The sequence below is a fragment of the Centropristis striata genome, chromosome 13, assembly GCF_030273125.1.
Source record: "Centropristis striata isolate RG_2023a ecotype Rhode Island chromosome 13, C.striata_1.0, whole genome shotgun sequence".
Taxonomy (NCBI): domain Eukaryota; kingdom Metazoa; phylum Chordata; class Actinopteri; order Perciformes; family Serranidae; genus Centropristis; species Centropristis striata.
The window spans coordinates 28,981,469-29,005,878 of NC_081529.1; the positions used below are offsets into that span (position 1 = coordinate 28,981,469).

At 38.6% G+C, this 24,410-nt stretch overlaps 1 protein-coding gene across 6 annotated transcripts in view; it reads left to right on the forward strand.

The window, feature by feature from the left end:
* baiap2a (BAR/IMD domain containing adaptor protein 2a) overlaps nucleotides 1-24,410 on the forward strand; it is a 71,635-nt gene that overhangs the window by 28,675 nt on the left and 18,550 nt on the right. For all 6 annotated transcript variants that reach the window (XR_009395423.1, XM_059347412.1, XM_059347413.1 and 3 more), the window contains exons 4-6: nucleotides 11,042-11,103; nucleotides 13,332-13,403; nucleotides 16,809-16,946. Coding sequence is in view for 5 of the 6 variants with exons in the window: in XM_059347412.1 (XP_059203395.1) it covers nucleotides 11,042-11,103; nucleotides 13,332-13,403; nucleotides 16,809-16,946 (272 nt within the window). In the remaining variant the exon portion in view is untranslated. The remainder of the gene's footprint in view (nucleotides 1-11,041; nucleotides 11,104-13,331; nucleotides 13,404-16,808; nucleotides 16,947-24,410) is intronic.

Genomic DNA, 24,410 nt, shown 5'->3' on the forward strand with positions numbered 1-24,410 from the left:
ATACACACAGTTTTTATTTTCTCTCTCTGTTTCCCCTCTCTGTCTTTAGTCTGGCCTACCTCTCTCCTCCTCCAGCACCTGTCCCTGTTTAAATGAGAGCAGAGGAGCTCTTTTCTTAGCTCTGTCCTACCATCCCAGGGGTCCCTGCCTTTCCCTGCTCTATTTCTGAGTGACGCACTGCATTATGGGAAGTCAGTGGCCCACACGCTCCCTCTCTCTCCATCTACACACATTCACATTGCCCTTCATTTGTTCGTGGCACTGACATGTGCTGCAGGTGAGGATAGGTGCAGCAGGGATGGATACGGACAAACTGGACTCATCTGTCCTTTTACACTCTTACTTACACTCCAGGAGTCACTGTGAGAACTTTTTGCTGGCATGCAACAACACAAAGAACCCCAGTTGGTGTCATGCTACACTGTAAAAAAACTGTTGTTTTTACAGTAAAAAAAACGGCAGCTGTGGTTGGCAGAACTTTACTGTAATAAATACAGTAGAACTTTTTTTAATATTACGTTAAAAAGATATTGGCACGGTTGATTTCACGTTGTAGATTGCATTGAAGTATAAATAAAAAGTTAAATAAAAGTTTTGCTATATAATTGACAAGAAAATACTTTATAAATGAAGCTTAAATCAAAGATTTTACCATTAAATATTACAGTATATTTTTGTTAGAGATATGGTGTTTAGTACAGTGAGAAAGTATTTTTTACGAAAGATAAATGCAAAAATTACAGTGATGCTTGTATACATAACAGAATACTTTTGTTACAAACACGGTGCCAGTGTATTTTACAGTGGAATAATGAAAAAAAAAAAAATACTGTTTTGGCTGATATATACATTTACAGTGTTTCATTGTTACTGAAACTGAATTAGCCCATTTATCATTTTACGGTCTTTTACTGTCATGTTTTAGCAGTTTTTCACTGTAAAATCTACAGGGGTTTTTTTTCAGTGTAATATGATCAACCAGAGTTAATATTGTGATGTGTGAGAATCTGCATTGTGTAGGTGTGTGGGTTTTAGATGTTGTCTGTCATGATTATGTAAGAGCCCCTGGAGTATTTTTGAAGTATAGAAACGTCATGATTTTATAATATCTGGCATCATGCGTGCTGTGTTTGCTCTCGAGTAACTTTTGTGTGTAGATCTAAACTCCAATGGTGGAAAGTAACTAAAGTACATTTACTCAAGTACTGTACTTGAGTATGATTTTGTGGTGCTTGTTCTTTGAGTGTTTCCATTTTAGTCCATTTTCCATTTTACTTTCAACTGAGCTACAGAGGAAAATACTGCACTACGCTTCACTACATGTCTTTGACAGCTTTAGTTTGGAGTTATTTTTGTGATGAAGATTTGACATAATAGATGATATAGCAAGCTTTTAAAATACAACACTTTGTGAAAGACTAAGCCAGTGGTTTCCAATCATTTTGGGTTCTGATATCTTAGAAAAAGCAGTATAGTCAGAGTCTACATTTCAGATGTCTAAAAGCTCCACCAAATATTGATTTTCCCTGCAAACTGTTCACATGGTTGCATTTCAATAAACGTTCAAATGATCTAATATGTCAAGAAAAATCGAAGACAAGAGAACGAGTCCCTGAACTTAAAACTTAGTTTTTTCCCTCTCCCATTAATCATCTCATGAGCTGACATATATCTGGTGTCTCTGTACCTAAAACTATATATAAAGTAAAAAATGTCTTAAAGAGTGATGCTTAAAATGATGCTTAAGGAGCTAATGCCAGGACTTGCTTTAACTATACTGCCCTACAAAGCCTAACTGCAGTAACTACATTTTTGGTTGAAATTAAGTTTTAACTAAAAATGAACTCCTTGATGTCTGTTTTATATTGTGACCAAGTTTTATATTTCAGTTTTGCTTTAATTCAGAGGAATAATGATACAAAACTTTCTGTAACTACAAAATCCAGAAAAAAAGCAAGATAAAATTATATTAAGACCAAAATATAACATTCCTTTGTAATATTAAGTCTAAAATAAAGACTTTTAAATACACTTGTATCAAAATCAATTTGAAAATATTTATTCACTGAAAACAAAATATAAAAACTGAAAGAAGACAACAACATTGTAGTTACTGCACTCTGGTTTTGCTGTAAAAGCAAAACAGTAATGCACAAACAGAGTGCAGTAACTTAATTTTTGGGGTCAAAGGTGAAATATTTGTCATGATTTTTCAGCATAAAAATTACATTTTAAGTAAATGTAGGAATAGGTGTCATATCACTTAGCTACAATAACCCTGTTTGGCTGGCCAGTTAAAAAACATTAAAGCAGTTTTTCTCAGTTTTACCCTTTGCGTAGTTACTGCAATTAGGCTTTTTAGGCCAGTATATTTTGCTGCAAATACCTATGAACTTAAGTAAGATTTTTCATGCAGGACTGTTACTTTTGTAATGGAATATTTTTACATTACTGTATTGGCACTTAAGGATTTAAATTCTTCTTCCACCACTGCTAATATCAGATTGAAATCAATAATAGTTGCATGCCTATCATTGACCGTTTCCCCTCAAAAGTGCATAGTCGGACTTTAATAGACTCTGTGTTTGGAGACCCTTATTGACCCCGGTTACTATGGGCGTTTAACCGGCTGGATCAAATTACACAAACACAGTGTGCCCCTCCTTGAATCTCCATACCTCAACAGGTAGATGCATGACTGCCACGCTGTTTTTCTTTTGCCTCCACTCGAGTGCGAAGGGCTCTGCTGCACAGCTTTGGAGAGAACGGCGCCATCATTAAGGCTTAAAATGCTTTACGAGTTCACGTCAGTTTCTTCTGTTACTTGAGGTATCACTTGTTATTACTGCATTCTCCAGGGATTTTTTCCCCTCACTACACTTTTTGCTCCACTATCTCTGTCTCTGTCTGCCTAATTTGCCCTGCAACAAAATTTGTTTCTCTTTCATCATGGAGCTTTCTTTACTTTGAACTTTATATTTTGGTTCTTAGAGGACTCTGTCGCATAGCAGAGAGACAAAAACACCCCAGATCTTCTAAAAGGACTCACACACACCATAATGTGTATGTCAGAGTAACTCTCTTAAACTGCCATCTTTTTGCACTTCTTGGTCTAACTATTATTTTACTTTTTGTCTCCGTCCTTTGTCCCTCGATGTTTCTCCCAAGTTTGTCATATCTTGCTTTTAATTCATCATCTATTCCCTTCAGCAACAAGTAAAATAAGATAAGTTATCTAGGTTTTGTACTGCAGTAATCAAAGTCGGGCTCAGGGGACATACTTGATTGCTTTTTCAGTTTTCCCATTGTAATAACTTAAAAGAAATCTGAAGCATATTTAAGTTTGTATTTTATGACCACAAGTCATGAAGCTATTTTTTTATGAGATGGTTACCACTAGCCTTGTATGACCAGATACAGTTCATGACTGTAGAAGGTAACATGCAGCAGGCCAAGACATATCAGCTATGCAGAGCAAAATGATTTATGCATAACGAGGGAGCAGGAATTCATGGATTGGAGAGCTGACACGTGGTGGAATGTTAGTTTAATGTTCGCTTGATGTTGCTTCAGCCCAATGGTGTGTGCTGAATGATGAATCACACTTAATCATAATAGTTTATTAGCATTGGTCACACTCCCTGAACACTATGTGAGGGCAGGCGTTGTACCATGTGCAAAAACTCAGGAGATATGCCACAAAAAAAGAAGAACTTTGGTAGTAATGAAATTGGCCCACTGGTAAATACATTTAAACAAAGTGAACATGTGATTTTCCAGTGCAGTAGTACTGGCATTACAATAAAATAAAAAAATGTAAACTGAAAAAAAATATTAGATTATATTTACATATTATAATCTATAATCTAATATCTTATCGAATAATATTTTTTACATTTTATTATTTATTTATTTATTATTATTTTATTTTTTTTCGTGTCCCTTTAGATTTCAAACTGATGTTTTCTTGATTCAAACTGATGTTGTCTTGATTTGGACAATTTTTTAACTAAAAAATTATTATTTTATATTTACATATTATAATCTATAATCTAATATCTTATCGAATAATATTTTTTACATTTTATTATTTATTATTATTATTTTTTTTTTTTTTGTGTGTCCCTTTAGATTTCAAATTGATGTTTTCTTGATTCAAATTCATGTGTACTTGATTTGGACAATTTTTAAACTAAAATATTATTTTATATTTACATATCTTCTATAATCTAATATCTTGTCAAATAATATTTATTTTATTTGTATTATTTATTTTGTATTTATTTATTTTGTGTCCCTTTAGATTTCAAACTGATGTTTTCTTAATTTGGACAATTTTTAAACAATCAAGAATTTAATCAAGATTTTTTTTTTTTTTTTTTTTTTATCCTGGTAATAGTGACCACTCAAAATGTTCTCATACCTAAAAGAAGAGCCAAAATGAAAATATTGGTAAATTCCAGAAATCAATGAGCGCTAAATACCTTTTATGAAGATATTGATACAAACAAAATAAGAGGAAATGTGTTTGTATATTGCTTCATGTATGAGGCTCACTTAGTTGTGGTTAATGTAACGTATTGTAAAGTACTACCTATTGTAAACCCTTCATAATCTTCTTCACATTCAAAAACTACAACTCCCATGAAGCTTTTACAGCGATGATGTAACTCAAGACTCATGGCATATGTTGCTGTAGAGCTCAAAATAAACTAGCATTGAAATGACTCTTATCTTTGTTAAAATGGTGAGATGTAAAAATGTTACAGCCACTACAGAAATACTCTTTATCTAAGAGTCCAGACTGAAAACTGCACTGTTATGCCTTGGCTTTTTACTGTTATAAAACGTGTTGTGTGGTGGTTGAGGCTGGTGGAACAGCAGCTTAAAACGAGGCCAGGATTTTGGCTCGCTGATACCAGATGGTTTGGATTTGCCACATAAAGTCTTATCCAGCAGACAATGCACGGCAGCCTACCTGAGACCTTCTTAGAATAAATGCAAAGATTACTTGCAAACAGCGCTCTGGCCCACTTCTCTATGACAGTGTTACATGTCTGCTGTTAAGCCTTCATTATGACCTAAATGCATGACACCATTGCTGGACAAACTTATATTGGGCTAGTGGGTTGAACAGCTGTGATGGCGGTGCTTCCGATTTTAGCAGCACGTCAAATGTGCTGTATGTCGATAGTTTTCTCCTGCAGGAGCCTTTGTGAATGAACAGTTCAAACAGAGTTTATCATAAAACTACAAAGCATTGGACGGATGAGCTGTAAGCACAATCTGCCCTCACTCCTAGCTTAAATGTGTTTAAATGTGGTTTCACAGGGAGTGTACTCACACACGTGTATACAAACACACACCCACATGGCCACCCAGACTCGCAGCTATTATCCACGTCTGGCACGTTACCCTGCTGCCCCATTATGCTTGCCACTTGTTTGTTTCCCCTGTGACTTGGCTTGCAATGTAGGCAGGTACTAACATCACTATACACACACACACATACTGTACACACGCTGCAGGTGGGATCACTCCACTTTCCTCCCCAGGGAAGTACAGTATACATGCTGATGTAATGACAGCTGATAGTAAGGGTGGAGAATTTCCAACAGTGTTTTGTAACACAGCACTTTGCAGCCGCTGCCCCTCATCTTGCAACTTCTCCCATGGCAACGACCCTAGCATTATCCTGCTTCCATGACAACCCGTAGTGAATCCGACTTGACCTTCACCAGTGATTCAGTTTCTCTCCATCCACCTCCATTCTCTCCCTCCCTCCCTCTCTGTCTCTCTTGTTCTCTCTGTTGCAAACTTTTTATTTTTTATTTTTTCTGCTTCGTAGCCCACATTCTGTTATTCTGCTTTTTTTTCCTTTCTTTTTCTCTACCTGTGTGGGCGTATCATCACTTCTGTTACACAAGCAGTCAATACATCTACACAAGCTGATGTCATACTTCAGGGGACAGTCTGTTCACATGCACCCGAGTCCATGTGTCCATGCTTCCGTCTCTGACTCAGTGGGTTTAAGGCGAGACACTACAGGCAGAAACATCATTTTTTAATGCACCGGCTAATTTTGAGGTGTCTTTTTAGTGGAAGGATTTGTGGAAAGAATGAATCCAAAGCAAACAGTTAGGTGTGTATTTTACTATATTTTGTAGTTTTATCCTTAATTCACTAAAAGTTTGCATTCTATTGCAACATGTAGTACAGCGAGCGAAGTCAAAACCTCGTCATCACAGGCAGCATTAGAAAGCTCAGACTCTCCTGCACAATACTATGTGTTTTACGTGTTCTACATTAATACTGCTATGAATTGGATTCAATATTTTGTCTCCAACTAGTAATTTACATTAAGAATGTATGAAACCTTTAAAAGCCATTTCTCAAATTGACTTTTTTCTCACGCTCTGAGCCATAAATCTCAACTTCAGCGTCACTTACAGACACCAGACTTTCCAGTTTTATGTCTAACTATATTCATATCCTGATTTATGTAACATATTATTCCTAAAAACGTGTTGAAAATGGCTTTATTGGCTTTTGACAGTATTTTCTCATTTGTGAAAATGATGAAAGGGAATATCCCAATTTTCTTCTTTAAAAAACTCTAATATAATCTAATATATCGACCAAATAAAATATTACTATGGAAATTTGCTGTAACCAATGTTCAGATTCATGTCCTGGAAATATATGAAAATTAGTGCATATGTAATTAATCCCCACCTGATTTGCATATCTAAACATAAAATTTCAGAAAACTTGTTTTGTAAAGAAATATTATTTTCATGTAAATTACACACTGGGGAAGTTTTATGGTGATATATAAAAGTAAAAAAAAATAACCTGTTCACCTTTGCTGTCTCCCCTTAAGCTGGCAGGCATGTGACTGCTTGTCTCTGAGCTGCAGGTTCACATCAACATGAGCTCACCTCCCCACAAAGGAGCTATTGTTTCCTCTTAGCCAGGGACAAAGGCAGGGTGGAAGCGAGCTTGGAATTATTGATACAGTAATGACAAGTATTTGAGAGTGTATTTGTGTTGTTGTGTCGAAACGTTCCTGCTGTGCGTGTTCATGAATTTGTCACTGTGGCTATCCATCGACCTGTCTGTCGCGTCGCTCCTCGCTGCTATGCGGATATCCTCGTCACTCTGGCAGCTCGGTCTACCAGGTTGTGTCACGCCTGCCAGATAATTTCTGCACAAAACAATAATGTCGCACAAAACACATTCAAACCCTCCACATTATGCCTCTTTATTGATTCTAGATTGAATTATCTGCTGTTAACTGCCCCTGAAGGTTGCAGTCCAATTTTCTGTGTTGTTGTGTGATATGATATCGAAGTTGCCATGGGAACTGTTTGCATAAGTGTGAATTTTTTTTTTCCATTTCTATGCTGTGGCATCATACATTGTGCAGTAATGAAACTGCAGATGACAAGATGAGATGTCTTGCAGATTCATTCATTCTTTACCTTTCTGGCTTCTTGCAAACACCTCATCCTGCCAGTTTACTTGATGTGCGTGAGTCTGCGTGTGTGTTTGTGTGTGTGTGTGTCTGCGGCACAGAGATGGCTGCTCATTTGTTAATTGATCCAGCTAGTTGAAGCCGCCAACAGAATGCCAGGGTTTCTAAGCCTGAAGGGCTGTGATCAGGGATGAGTATCTGTAAGCTGCTTAGCAGGCCTGCTGGGAACTGACGGGATGCTTTGGCCTGCTTCTCTGCTCCTGTGAGGCACAAGATCAGCAGGTTGCACCATGGGCAAAGGGCCTGGCTATCTTGGGTATACAGGAGTTGTAGGGTCAGTGGTTGCTCTGAGTTTAGCATGCAATAAACGGCAAAAAGCAGAAGAATCTTCAAAACACTATGTTTTTCTCCCACTTGCATGTTTTTATCGATGAAGAGGTCAAGAAAATGATTTGAATAGAATTTGACTAATTAGTAGGTCATTATTTATATCAGCCACTGCTTTATAAAGTCCATGATTGTGCAGAATGTTGAGCTCATGTGGCTCTTCAGGAATTCTTATGAAAATAAGATTAAACTTTCCAGCTTTTAATGAATGTTTTGCAGCATATTAACTATATATTGTATTTTTTGTCCCTCATATAATGTCCAATCTGCTTCACTGTCTGTCTGTATTTGCATTGTATGTGCTGTCTGTTGAGAAGGAGACCACTCCAAAGCCCTTCGGTGAAGACCAAAGTTTGAACTGTAACCGCTTCATCAAAAGTTCTGATTTAAGCATTTTAAAATAGGTGGAGATGTACTCTTACAGGTCCGCTTTTCAAAAGAGGACACAGCAGGGAGTGTGAGATTGAAAAAGCTGACATGCTCCAAGTGTTGCACTTCAGCTCCTACTCAGCCACGAATGTCCAAGATTCTGTACACAGTATTCATTCCAGCAGTCTGACAGATAAATATTACTTTAAGACAGCTAAATCTTGTCTTCGATAGTGCTCCACTTTTGCCCAAATTTGACAGATGTTTATAGATTGCGATTTGAAATGCCCTTGCTTTGCTAATACATGCTATTAAGACTTTCATGAATCATATCTAGACATGACCAGTCAAAACATTATTGATATTTTCATCACTGGCCAGCTATTAAACTCATCTCTGCTCACTTCTCACTAAAATCAATATGCGGCAATCTTAATTTTTATGGAAGCATGCTTCCAGAATTATTAATATAAACCGTAATATGAGCTGAAATCTGATTTTCCCTGCTCAACAAATTCAACAGTTCATAAGAGCTCTTTTGAAGACTTATGCACACCGGTTAGTATGATATCTTACAAAATAAAGCTGTTTTATTTAACGCAGTTTTAAAGGCGTACTATGCAGGAATTGTCGCTTACTGTTTGTAAACACAACATTTAGCTTGGCACCTCCCTGGCTCAAGATTCACTCCCGTTTTTAGAACAAGCTTTATCTGCTGGCGTTGCCCTTCACTATATTTGCATTTCAAAGCTTTGTGCACAAAAGCTTGACATCCTGAAACATCAAGCAAGAGGAAAAAAGATAAAATGCAGGCAGAGGCCTGACTCCCTCATTCGCTCCAGCAGGGTTAGGGTTCGGCTCCAAAGAAAATCAATATTGTAACCATATTGTATGGTTGACTATGAGTGACTATGACCTCTTTGAATCTCACACCCAACACATAGCCCATTACAAAAAACTAAAACTAACACTAAGACTAATACAAACTAAACTAAAACAAGCAAACTAACTCTAAAAACTAACTAAAACTAGCTGAATATGAAAACAAAAATTATCAAAAGACTAATAAACGATCCAAAACTATTATAACCTTGGTATACAATCATCAGTAGTGTGAATTTAATGACTAAATAAGTTAAGGCAAGAATAGACCAGCCAGAAAGTTATAAAGATATTCCCTTAGTTGTCCCACAGCATGGTAATTCAACCTTTGCATTTAACCCATCCTTTTACACACCAGTGGACACACACCATGGTAGGAGCAGTGGGCAGCACATTGCTACGCTGGGGAAGCAGTGGTCGGCTTGGGTGCCTTGCTCAAGGGCACCCCAGCTAGTCCTGGGGTTCAAACCGACGACCCACCGATTACAAGCCTGATTCTCTAACCTCTAGGCCACAGACTGCCCAAAACAAAAGTCTGGTTTGTTTAGAAAATATCATTCTACTGTATTGCAACTAGAGGTAGACCAAAACATCGGCCGGCCGATATATCGGGCAGATATTTGCGTTTATTTACTTGCATCGGCCGATATGTGCGTGCGTTCGCCGATCAATTAGCCCATTTCACTGAGCCAACAGCAGGCAAGGCTCGGTGCAACATCTGCCATTCGCTGGCGAGCTGCTGCTGATACCGGAAAAAATAAAAACGCATCAAATATGTAGACTCATCTGAGGCGCCACCACATTGAGGCCTATAGCATACAAAAAAGGAAAGGAAGATCGAGCAGAAGAATGTTTATTTTGTTAATGTTTCCTTTTTTTTTTATTGAAAAAACCTGTATCGGTCGACCACTAATTGCAACCTTGAGAACCGGGAAAAGGCAATACTTGCAACATAAAGATATCCAAATCTAGTCTCATCTCACAATGACGATATAATATTGATATATTGCCCGCCTCAATGCTCCCGTCGTTATAATTACAACCACTATGATCACTACCCAACAACAAATGTCAATATGTCTTAGTAAGATTTGCCTTCTTGGTCACAATTATGTGTATTATATACAAACTATCATTTTTTGTAGGCATAAAAAGTACAAACTGTGAGTTTAAACAGCGTGAACAAGTAAATAAACCATATGTATAATGTCAGACAGACCTAAGAAAAGGGGCTTTGGATCTTTTGGTCATAGAAATATATGTGTGTCTCATTTTTCTGTACATGCAGATCTCACACTGTCTTTCCACAAGGTCTATATGTGTCCTTCGCTCAATGTAGCTCTTTGTGTTCCTTTTCTTGACAATGCACTGCATATTCAGAAGAGGCAGCCTGTAGGTATATGAAAACGAAACACTCTCACTAGCTGCATGACCCTCCTTATCTATTCCCTTTGGTTATTTTTTTACGTACTCCTTTTTGTGTGATGACTTTAACCTTTCTTTGAGGTGTTTATTTTTTGTTCTAGAAATCACATTGCCTGACGTTAAGATTAATCAAAGAAAGAAAGTCAAAATGTTTAATCTCCACGAGGCATCGGCACTTACACGCTTGAAGAACCAGAATTTAATTTTTAAGCTTTTTGTCTCCTCCATTTCTCATCCTTGTCATCACTTGTTATTGTTTCATTTTCTCTGTTTTCTGTTATCTTGTACCAAAAAACAAACTTTCATCATGTTCTTCGTTGTCCCAGTAATAAGTCACGTGTCCTGTATGTTTGTGTATCTTGTCTTACTGCATGAGCCTTGCACGTTGGGGTCTCTCTCTAGCTTCCTACCTCTCTTCCTCTCTGTTTCTCTGCTCGAGGAAAGCTTGTGCTGCTGAGTGTTGCTCATGTGTTCCCTGTCTCCCTCCTTCTCTCTGTGCAGGGGATGTGCTGTTCCAGATGGCTGAGGTCCACAGACAGATCCAAGTGCAGCTAGAGGAGATGGTTGGTATTCTGAGCTCAAAGGGTTTTTAGCTGTGTGGTTCAACACTGCACCACTCTCTATAAAACTCTGGCTATGTAAAAGGCCTCATAATGTAATATTACAACAACAGTTTAGACGCAATTTATCCCCGAGCTCTGGAGCCCCTGTGGGCAGTACATGGAATACATGATAATTAAATGAACATGAGCGCGTATTGAATGAACAGACATGCTGAGCTCAAATAAATACACGCTGCTACTACAGGAGGTGGCTGGGGAAGTGGAATAAGCTAACTGAACAGTGTGGTATTCAGGGTAATATGCTTGCGTGACAAGTTATACACAGCTCGTCAATATAAAGTTAATTAATGTGTCCAGTATAGAAAAATGCCAGGGCACAAGTACTCATTATGTGGATGCCCTGCAGCTTAAAACGGCTGCCCTTTTTATGTCCCCTGCCTCTAACCACTGATCATATATGTGTAATCTTTCCAATTCCTCACACTGATCCTCCACTGTTAGCGCCTCAGCATGAGTTCAATCTAAGAAATCGGGAACAAAATTCACAGTCCTCGCTGGGCAGAAACACTTTCAGCCACTTTGAGCTGAATTAGCTCAATTAAAAGATTACATTTTCCAAATCTGATCTCTTTCGAATACTATTCTCTTTAAATTTTCAGGGATTCTGTTGGATTATTTGAAGTGAGGTTGTATGAAGTACTTATCTAAAGTCAGTGTATTATCTAAAGTAGATGGCAGCTTGGTATGCCCCCAATTTGGAGAAGCTACAGAGTATAGGCACTAAGCAGTTAGGCGCAGTGGCGGTTCTACACAGGGGCCTCCAGGGGCCACTGCCCCTGTGAAGAAGCCTTTGGCCCCTGCTGTGGCCCCTGTGTCAAATTAATAATAAAATGAACAATTAATAACGATGACCGACGGAACAATTCTTACCTATTTTTTGTTCAAACAATATCTCATTGTACACAAAAGGAACCTATAATGTGTACATTGTATAATAGTCTTATTGTGCATTAAAAGCTAAATATAAAGATCATTCTCACTGTTCTGCACTTTCCAAATTAAAAAAAAGTAATGGTGCACAAAAATGAGAAATGTCATTGTCGTATAAAAATAACTGTTAATGTTGGTAAGTCTCATTGCTTCAATCAATGTAGTTCTTCCAAATATGAGACTTTTAGCTAAAATAAAGGTTTTGTATGCTTAAATATAATTTTTGACGATTTTTAATGTGCCCTTCTGATTAAACACTGGCCCCTCCTTGGCCCCCACAGTAAAACTGGTCTAGAACCGCCATTGGCTAGGCGTCCACTCAGAGGCCGCTGGTCACCTTAAAAAAAGCCCACCTAAATTAATTTCAGTTTATGCTACATTTAGAATATTTTTCCGCTTTACCTTACGCTTTCAGCTGGGGAACAATAGCTATTCCTATGTCCTGCAAGGTAAAATTGCTGTTTTTGTCAATGGAGTCTGGTGGCTTTGACGAGATCTTCAGTTCCCCACACATAAACAGGTCTTTCTGACAGCAACTAAAGCAGTGTAAATATTCTAAATATAGCTCACACGTGGTTAAAATAACTAATGTTATCACTAACAGTTAGTATAAAGAAAATCAATGCCAGCAGGGCAGTAATTGAATACTCTATTTTGATCTGGGAGTTCTTCAGGCAGGTCAGTTTACAATCTAGTGACTAAATATTGTGTCAGATAGCACTGATAATGAAAACTTGAATTAAAAAAGCATTATTTTCGTTAACTGAAATAAAAGTAAAAACGAGTGTTTAAAATAATGATAACTAACTGAAACTGTATTGTGTGGTTACAAAACTAACTAAAACTAACTAAAATTACAGTGAAAATGTCTTTCGTTTTTGTCTTTGTAAACTTTTTTCATACGTCATCCAGTTCCTATTAGAAAGAGGATTCTGTTAATGAGCATGTAGGAACACATTGGTAAATCTGGGAGTTCTTCAGGCAGGTCAGTTTACAATCTAGTGACTAAATATTGTGTCAGATAGCACTGAATCAGTGACAGCGACAGTGATTTACAAGCTGAGAGAGGCTTCACAGGCCAGGACTTTGTTGATAAAACATTTATTCAGTGATTATGTAAATGATGATAACATCTATTATATCTATTATATACAACTTGATGTACTGTATCCACATGCATCCTGCTTGGATGCTTTAGACATTGAATTTAGCTTTCTGTTTTTGTGCTTTCTCCCCAGTTGAAATCCTTCCACAACGAGCTGCTCTCTGAGCTGGAGAAGAAGGTGGACCTGGATGCTCGTTATCTGACTGTGAGTATCTGATTGGCTCGCTCTACCGAAGCCCAAGGACAGCCTCAATCCAATAAATGCACTCCATAATTTAGCTCATTTTTAGTGCTTTATATTACATTAAATCTGTCAAGACCTAATATACCCGGAGTAATAATGGAGGTGGAGGTGAAGTTGTGTTTAAACATCTGAATCAAAGTCTGTCTCTGAGACAATTAGAGGATGTGTGTGTTTAAAAAGATGATTTGAAATAACATTTCACGTCTACTCGCCCATCAAGGACTGATTATAATAAACCCCTCCTGGAGTGTGTATGTGTGTGTGTGTCAGCACTGTGGAGCTGGTCTACATGTGATATCTTTAGAATGAGTGGGTTGCAGCCTGAGTGTAGAGCAGTGCTGCTGCGCGTTGTTTGGGGGATGGGATAATGTTGCCATTATTGTATTGTATTGTTGGAAGGACCACGTTAGGAGCTTCTTCAGCTACTGACTCACTCACACACTCTTAAAATAATTTTAGGAAGAACATTATATTGAGACAAGGCTTGTTTGTAGGCCTGGTTTGGCTTAACAATTCAGTAAATCCAAGTAGTAACTGCTGGGCTGAAAAGTGAAGCCAATGCGGAAGCGACTTAAACCTGCATTCTTTCCAATGGCCACTAGGAGGCAACTCCATTGGTTGTAAAAAAAAAAATTTTAAAAAAAGAAGCCAAGTTGTATAGAAGTCTATGAGAAAAAAATACCCTACTTCTCAATTAATTAAAGTAAAAATGTTTTTAATAAGTGTGTTGACTCATACGCTAGTTTTAAGTTCAAAACAGCCTGATGTTTATTTATTAAGTTACAGTCTCATCTAAAGTAAAATATATGATAATGTACGGTGTGTTTCAGCTCCTTTATGACTGACACGTCACTACCTTGGTGTTGCCCAGTTTGGCTGTTGTTTGTGTTTGGTCTTAAATTTGATTTCACACAATTTTAACATTTTGGTCCCATAAAATTGTCTATTTCAGTTGTACTAAAAGACAATCTAAGGACTTGTCTGTTCATTTTAGCACGTTGTGAATCTTGTTAGTGAGCTACTGTAGTATAAAATAAGTGGACATAGCTTCTGTGACATCGTGGTTGTGGACTTCACTTTTAGGCCTTTATTTTATCATATACTTCTATACAAACTGACTTATTTTTTCGCCGCCTGCTGGCCATTTAAAATAATCCATGTTTTAGCTCTTCTGCATTGGCTTCACTTTTCAGTTCCAGAGGTATCGGCTTTGTGTATATTGTAACTTCTGGCTCCAAAAAAACCAAGATGGCAGATGCCAAAATACCAAATTCAAAATGATGATCCTCTAAAACCAATGGGTGACATCACTATGTTCATATCTTTTATACTGTCTGGTAAAACTACTTTTTGTTCAAATGGAAAAACTTTAGCGTTCTGATTTAACTCCAGGTAATCTTTGACTCCACACACATCTGTCTAATTCTTGTTAGCTGTCTCAGCTGATATGGAAATGATTCATGTTTCTTACATTACTTCAGATGCATCAACCAGTTCAGACATTTCTACCGTGGCATATCCCAGAGGTTTTAACATCCATTACTTTTAATGAATTTCCTCCAGATCTGCCGCGGTGATAATAGCAGTCATTTTGCACCAGACTTTGTGAATTAATAATCTCAAATTTTGACTTCAAAAAGACTTGCAGGAGAGCTCGCTGTTTTCTAGGATGAAATGTGTGTGCTGTTCCCAGCGGTGCATGTCTCTTTGTTCTCCCTCTGTCTCCGTCTCTCTATCTCTTGTCTCACATAATGGCTTACGCTGGGTTTTACAACTCTGAGGGTCAGAGTTTTGGCATAAACCTACAATGCAAAAATCAGCCGATGAAGAGAAGCAGTTCTGGCAGATAAGAGACAAGGTTCAGATTCTTAAGTGTACCAAAGTTCATTTACTGTCCATTCGGTTTCCAATCAGATTTAATCACACTAATTATCTGTCTGCAGTAGTACCAGTGATAAAGAGTTGTGGGTACGGGCAGTGGAAAGAAAAGTCAACAGGCTTTTGATTTGTTCATTAGGAGGAACATTCCAGCTCAATGAGGCAGATGCTGTAGGGACATTATCTTGTTTACCCGACTTCACCCTGCAAATTAAAAGCAAACTTTTCACAATGCCCAATTGTGTCTTCACTGACCATTACTCAACTGCATGATCTATGTGCTGGCTGGGGGTTTTCCGCCGGGAGCCTCGGCTTCTGGGAATTAACTGCATGAATAGCAGAGCAAACCCATATTGGCTGCACTGCTTTCCTTTTAAAAAGACTACAATGACAGGATGAATCATGGTTATTGGGTAACAAAGAAAACCCCAGTGCAAAGGCATGTTGTGGCCCATTTTGTGTGGAATTAATTAAGCAAATCAATATTTCAGAGAAGCTCCTGATGTGGAAAAATGATAAGCAGTGAATACTGATAAAAAGGAAGATTATAGCAGTTTTTATTTTTATTTTGGTGATGATTCCAGTACAACTCAGACCTGCAGAGCTATGAGCACCACTCTCTGCTATGAAATCTGCACGTGTCGTACTGTTAATCCTCCAGTGACAACAACAGCTTCTTTTTGGCTTTCTCTTCAGCTTAACAATACCTCGAGGATACCTGCATCCTCTGTGTTTTGCAGTATGTAAATGTAGGTGTTGAACCCTCATTCATGAGCTCTCCTCCACCAATTCCCCCCTCGTACAGAAACCACATAAGCTTTGTCACACCAGACACAGTTACTATAGCAACAGAGCATGTTCAGCCCGGAAACAAAGTTGTTATTCTCAATAAATAAATAATTAAATAAGCAAATTAAATGAATTAAATAAACAAACTCTGGCTGCAAAAGGATCGGGCCAGTCTGTTTTTTTTTTGTTTTTTTTAATTGCTCATTAGGTTTTGATATGCAGGCTTCCTCTGATTTCTTCAATCAACTTGAAAATTGCTTAAGATGGTTAATCACTTGGACTGGGTGTTTTTTTAAGAGACACAATCAGAGAATGTGTTGCTGCAAAATGAAAATTGGAAATCAAAATGTAAGCAAACCTGGATCTTGTTAAGAATCTTGTGAATTAGCTTGTTTCTTTTGATTAAAAAGATTGCCTTTAGATGTCAAAGCCTCCTTGATCACACCAACAATCCCACACAGAAATGATGTAACGTCAGCAAATGATGAAGGTGAACTACATTTCTAAAGCGAGTTTCAAGGCTCTGCAAGATGATTTTGAATCCAGTGGCCAGGTTTATGATGCAGGAAGTGGTCTGAAAACTTTCAGAAATAGGTTGGCGGTGCTGTTATGTATTTTTCTCTTCTACGCGCCGTCTGTCACCTATAGGCTTTTTTAATTTGTGGTCCTAAATTTGTGTTTGTGTTCTGCCCCATGTAGGCTGCCCTGAAGAAATACCAGATGGAACACAAGAGCAAAGGGGAGAGTCTGGAGAAGTGCCAGGGTGAACTGAAGAAGCTGCGCAGGAAGAGCCAGGGCAGCAAGAACCCCTCCAAGTATGGAGAGAAGGAGATGCAGGTGAGTCTCTTGCTGGGTTAAATAATTAGAATGACGAGGCCTCTCATAACCATCAAAGTCCATTCCTCTGTGAAGGGCTACTCTGAGGACAAAATACCAAAGGAAATTTAAATATAAACCCTCTCAAGCCAGTTTGTAGCACTACTGTACTTTAAGCAGAGTTTGCACGCATGTGGGTGACTGTTGGATTGAAGATTTATGAGTCTTGGTGCAAAATAATGACTTAATTCTCCTTAAAGGAAAGAGAATTCACAAAACAGCAAGGATGGGGGTGGAGGCAAGTGGCGACGCAGTGCCCTGAGTGGGCTACTGTAGTATAAAATAAGTTGACATAGCTTCTGTGACATCGTGGTTGTGGACTTCACTTTTAGACCTTTATTTTTTCATATACTTCTATACAAACTGACTTCTTTTTGGCCGCCTGCTGGCCATTTAAAATAATCCATGTTTAGGCTCTTCTGCATTGGCTTCACTTTTCAGTTCCAGAGGTATCGGCTTTGTGTATATTGTAACTTCTGGCTCCAAAAAACCAAGATGGCAGATGCCAAAATACCAAATTCAAAATGATGATCCTCTAAAACCAATGGGTGACATCACTATGTTCATATCTTTTATACTGTCTGGTAAAACTTCTTTTTGTTCAAATGGAAAAACTTTAGCGTTCTGATTTAACTCCAGGTAATCTTTGACTCCACACACATCTGTCTAATTCTTGTTAGCTGTCTCAGCTGATATGGAAATTTTAAATATAAACCCTCTCAAGCCAGTTTGTAGCACTACTGTACTTTTAGCAGAGTTTGCATGCATGTGGGTGACTGTTGGATTGAAGATTTATGAGTCTTGGTGCAAAATAATGACTTAATTCTCCTTAAAGGAAAGAGAATTCACAAAACAGCAAGGATGGGGGTGGAGGCAAGTGGCGACGCAGTGCCCTGAGTGGGAAGGCAAATAGTGGAGGTTTGATTATGAATTGTGTGCCCTCGCCAATCTTTCGCACATCTATACACATACAGCAGGCACATAGACACAAACATGGAAAAGAGAAGAAGAAAAGCGATACTAATTGACGTACTGGAGGAGTACGCGTTTACTTCAGCCAATGTGTTTCTGCACATGGCTTTGATCAGCGTTTTAACAGAATGTGTAAAAGCACAGCTTGTATAAACACCACAAAATAGCTGACTCAATTATCCTCTAAGCATGATGTGCCTCAAACAGGGACATTTCAAAATAAAAGCTTCAAACAGAATTATATAATTGACTAGATTTTTGCATTTTGCCATTTTTCATTTTCATTCAGTAGTTTATTTTATGTCTTCTTAAAATGTTCTTGCATTATTAATAAGACGAAAAGCGTTTTTTGGAGTAATTATTTGTCATACAAATTGCTATGGGTTTTTATGTTGATATTTCTGTGGTTTGTTGTCATAAAACTAAGGCTTAAATGATGCTGTTGGAATGTTCTGGACACTGCAAACATTATTCGATTTGCCGTCAGCTGTTAAATTAACTAATTATTTTTGAAAGTCAGTTGATCAATTTGAGTAATTTTTTAAGAAAATTCAAAATTATCTGATCCCTACTGCCTAAATGTGAGTATTTTTTTTGTTTCTTTTCTACTTTATGAAAGTCAATAAATGTATTTTGATGACTTTATCTTGGCCTTTGGGACGTCATCATATGTCACCAATGAATTCCTATATTATAGACCAAACAACTAATTGATTAATCAAGAAAATAATCAACAGATATCGTTAGTTGCAGCTCTTTTGTAAAGATGGATTGATTTGTTTAGGGATATATGTCTCTTTTAAACAAAGCATGAAAATGTCTTAATTTAGTAAAGGTGGTTAGGTGCCATTTAACTTGTACAGCACATATGTACGGTGGCCCTGAGAGCTCACAGCGCTGCAAGTTAAGAAAACATGCAAATACACAAAACACAAGCAAATTGAGAAAACATCTTAATCAATTTGACAACACAAGCACAGCATTTAGAAAACGTGCTGCAAAAACCACAACACAACACAATAATAAAAAGCGCTGCAAATAGACCACAAAACAACAGAAGTGTTTTCAGAGGACACTTAAAAGTGATGCACAAGTCTGGACACGCTTGATATTATCATGTTATTTCAAGATAATGATTATTTCACGTTATAACCTGAAATTATCACATTATTTCATGATAATGATATTTTCATGTTATTACGTGATATATAGCGTTAGCCCGCTAGCCCGTATCAATTACATTGCAGTTAAACAAATCGAATAAATGAATGATTCATGTTTTGATTGGTCTCTCTCAAAGGCACCGTGTCTTGGTCTTGCTAGCCCGATAACGCTAGCACGATGTCGATCGCCAGCTAACATTAGCATGCTATCGATCGACGGCTACACATGTGCATCACTTTTAAATGTCCTCCGAAAACACTTCTGTTGTGTCTATTTGCAGTGCTTTTTGTTATTGAGTTGTGTTGTGGTCTTTGCAGAGCATTTTCTAAATGCAGCGCTTGCGTTGTCAAATTGATGATGTTTTCTCAATTTGCTTGTGTTTTGTGTATTTGCATGCACTTTCTTAAACTGCAGTTGCTGTGAGCTCTCAGGGCCACCGTACATATGGATAAAAGTGCTCAAACATTTCTATCAGAGACAAAGTTTTTCAGTTTCACACTTGCGGCTTGTTAAAATAGTTTCGATGTCTAAACGAAACAGTCCCATGATTCCCTGAGGGAATGAGGCAGTGTTTGCTTTGGGCGTCAACATCCAGTGATTATTTCCATTGCAAAGCAGCCTCCGACAGAGCAGCTCAGGTGATGATTTGGAATGAACCCTCGCTGTAAGACATAACTTAATTAGTTATCTGTCACATTTAGTTTCCCATCACTCGACGACCTCCTCGACCGGGGAATCGCTGACGGTGTTCTTTCTCCACAGAGACGCACACATGCCATCTCTGTATTAACCCCCACTGTAGGCCATCACTGTGCTGTTGTTTACAAGTTGTTTATTGGTTTAGTCCTGTTGCCAGTGTTACTGTCAGGCTGAGAAAAGAGTGACGCAGCAGAAAATGGTGACAGTGTGACAGCTGTTCCTTCACAAGGATTTCACTCGAAGCTGGAAGTCTGACTGCCTGGAGGGGTGGAAAGAAAAATCTCTAACAGGTCAAGGCTTGCAGGGTAATGACTGAGCTGCAGTGGGTTTTCCTGTGAAGTGCGGCTGCCTATGAATCAGATCAATGGCTGGACTGGAATCATGATTCTAGCAACACTTATGTATGAAATGAGTTCATTGCACATCATTGGGTATGAACATGTTGCTCCTAGCCTCCCAGGATCCGTTCAGGGCTGTACAGTCACACACACGGGTGGCATGACAGGGCTGGATTGATCTGACTGTTGTGTCACATTCAGTTTGTTCCACAGTGTTAGGGAAACCCCATGAGGAGCGGTTGTAAGAAGTGTCATCTCAAGGCATCAAAGCTGGCATTGTGTGCAGCAGCAGTCCAGTTTTGCATGTAGAATGGTTCTGGATGGGAGCGGTGTTTGACTGTGTAAGCTGGTAAATCTGAGTCAAGATGGCAAGTTGATACATGTTGCTGACTGCCTCATGTGTTGGATAATTAGGCCTCTGCTAGGTTAGATGAAACACAATTTGAAGAACAGAAGCAGGAATGCAGGAAACGTTTATTGCATGAGTTGTTTTTTTCCTTTTTTTATTGAGACAAACTTTAATTACCATCACTACCTAAGGCTCTAAAAACTGCAAAACTGTCAGTAGGTAAGTCCAACATGTTCACGCTCATGTATGATCACTTTTTATCTATTTAGAGTAGATCTTGACTTTATTTTTAGATTTATTCTACTTAATTATCTCTATTCTTTTTCATCTATGAAAATAAAATGAGATAAATAATTGTTCATCAGTGTAATGACGTTTTAACTGGGCCAAGGCCGGTCCGCCGGGCATAGGACCAGCAGTCACACTTGTGTCCAAAAATGAAAGGAACAGAGATAACTAACTATATTCAATCTTAAAACATGAGTCTAAATCCATATCAATGGCCCACAAATGACAGTTTTGCTAAGTATTTTATATATTAGTTTGAAATTGTATCCTAATGGTGGTGCAAGAAAGGAAATATTTATATTCTTGGCATTTCTTGGCGATCTACCCGTTGGACTTTTATATCTAATTTGTTCTAATTGGAAGTTTGGCCAGATGGTGACAGCAGACAAAAGGTCAGGGATTTACTGAGAATTGTCCTCTGAGTAAGATGACATTTTATTATAAGCTCACACTTTAGGTACAAAAATGAAGCCGACATATCCAGATACGGGTGATTTGTATACATACAGTAGTGTTCAAAATAATAGCAGTCCACTCCTTTCAACTAATTGCCCAATTGCACAGCCTTAAGAGCATGCAAATCATGAAGGCTGGGTCTTGTTGGTTTTCTGAGAATCTACTGCACCTACTGGTAACTTGTTTGCCATGTAGCAATTAAAAATATACTAAAAACCTGGATTAATTCTGTTAGTCACATTGGACTGCTATTATTTTGAACACTACTGTATATAGCCAGAGTCTGTGCAGTGATTGGCTGGTGGAGACGTGGTTCTGAGGTCCCGCCCTTACACCTACCTGACCAACTGTGGGTTAAACACAGCTACAATTCTGCAATATCATTTAGCAGATGCTATTATCCAAAGCGACATACATTTGAGAGTTCATATAAGTGCCATGGGTTGAGTTTCATTCCAGCTGTCAATCATGGCTTTACATCCCCATTTTATAATTTAACATTGGAAAAATTAACACTCATCAGCATGATAAGAACCAAATAAAAGGACAGAATGAATTACATTTAATTAGATTTTTTTGGCCCATGTCCCATTCATTAAAAAGGAGGGGGTGGGATTTATGACCAGTACAGCAGCCAGCCACCAGGGGGATGCCTTGGCTTCACTTTTGGGGAGCTGTCATGTTGTCTATCTTTTATATGCAGTTCAGTGGTGTGATACAGTATCCTGCTGTCAATGTATCGATGTGGGGATAGACAGACCAAGGCCTCTAGCACAGCATTAAAAAAAATAAATTAAACTTTGTGCATGTAGGACATGGAGATTACATCAAACTCTTGCTGAGTCTCTATAACTGATCAATTGGACCCATGTGGACAGAGAAGCAGCTTATCAGGCTCTGGGCTCATAATGTCCAGTGAGTTAGCACAGAAAAGGAAAATCAATCTCCCCTTCTCATTTTCAGCCTGCTGACTTTCACTGATCATATCAAAGCTGTGGGTGTGTGAGAGAAAAGTCAACTAGAGTCCCCGAGGGAGGACGACACACAGAGAGGGAGAGAGTCCTGCACTCCCGCAAGACCCTTTGCTTTACAGGGACATCCACTTGGAGAGGCTTAGACGTGGTGTGGAGTGTTTAGTTTAATTTGTGCGGGCAGAGTTGGGTTCTTTCAGGCGCTATGAAGCAGTTGAGAAAGTGCAAGTAAAAGTTGCGAAGTCAAGATCAACATTTCCTCCTCCTCCTCCTCTCCTCCTCCTCCGCCACATCTGTGTTATTCTAACAGATGAGAAGAACTTAGTTTTCTTTTTTATCTGCTCTCTTTTCATTAAAAAGTAAAGTACGTCTGAGCAGTCTGGCAGCGGCCACAGATGGCGGCCGCATTTCATTGATCGCTCTCTCTCTCCCTCCTTCTTTCCCTCGTACTCTTTGCTGTTGTCTCTCCCACTTCTGTCTGCCTCTTTGTCTGTCCTTCCTCTCCTCCCTGCTCTCTCCTGTCTTCACTGTGCCATCTCATCAATGGGCAAAGCCCCCTGCCAAAATGCTAATCAGCTCATTATGTGGTTCAATAGAGTGGACCAAGGTAGCAGTAGAAAAGGGGTTTCATCGAGATAAACTCCTTTGCACTGCATAGGATGTTTAATAAGAGCTCAGCACAGATAGAGAGGCGGAGTTCAGGATTCAGAATGAATGTCTCGAGATGTTTGATAAGCCCCGGGTTTCTTTAGCTCCGTGTCATAACACTGAAAAGTGATTCCAACCTGGAATTGTACATTTTTATAGATGCAGAGGGGAAAAAAAAGATGTTGTTGGTGTGCCGGTGCAGTAGATAAGCACTGACAAACACACGCACACACAGCAGATTTAAGCAGGTACTGTAGGTGTAGGTGCTTTCTGTTATGCCTCGGAGCGTTACAATTCAATTCTTTTGAATCCAAAGAGTGCTGATGATGAAGGAACAGAAGAGCAGACCTAAGCAGCTCTTAACCGTGCACGAGAAATGCTTTTGAAACCCCACAGGAAGGAAAATAAGTATAAACAATTTTGTTCTTGTGAATCATACGGCATGCTTTGCTTTAAGAAAGGTGTGAATCGCTCCCTTCCCAGTGCTTGTAATTGCTCGAAGCTGTGTTAGTGCAATATAGTGCGTAATGTCACATTCTGTCCCGAATACGTCAGTGAAAATCTGAATGTAGGAACGGGTTGCAGGTTTCATTTATATTCATAACCTTTGCAAAACAAGTCATTCTAGCTATGATGTAACCTGAGGTCGCTCAGATATAATAGTGGCTGGTGTCTGCCTTGGCTTCTCCCACTGCGCTCATTGTCTTGGGTTACTTCGGTGACCTTTTGAATGGTTCGAAAATTGGGCCATGTGGATTTGACAAGAGGAGCGAGCCCTTTAGCTTGCCGAGGTGACACTCAGTCCTTTACCTGAACACTGTGCCTGTAAAAAAAAAAAATAGAAAAAATAAAGCAAAGGATTGAACCAGTTTCAAAGCACTTAAATTGAGCTTAAGGTGTACAGATAGAACAGAATAAGGTCAGGCTGCTCTCAGGAGAAAAATGCGTTCATCATCCTTTCATCCCCGTCTTGATTTGACAACTTGGCTCTGTGGATTTGTGTAATGGTGTAGGTGGATTTCTTCCGCCGCTAATGCAAAAGGCCACTCTTTAAAAGACAAAAATGTTTGTGTTCAGTATCATTTAGTCACCAAAAATATTCCTTCACACTTGGAATCCCAATGAAGTAACCTCGTGGCTGGTGGTGGTGGGGAAGTAGTGTGCTCTGGCGGTTACTAAATGAGATGCATCTGCTCCGTGCGGCGGCACCACAGGATCTTACATTTGGCTGCAGGGAGGAACTCCAACTTAACGAACTTCATTAGCTTTTTCTATCTTCCGTCTTTGTGGGATATAATGTAAAACTTTCTAAAAATGCACTTTAGTGCTTTGAGAGTACTGAACTTGAGGAATCATGGTAATTATTCTTTTGTACGGCTCAGACTGAAATGACAAAAGTAATAACCACAGACTCATTTCTTAGTATGGAAGGGTATTGGAGTTGTGTCAGCAAACCAAAATCACTTTATTTTATGCATTTCATGTGTTATAATCTGCTTATAGCACTGCATACAGGTGCAGCTCAATACATTTGTGGAAA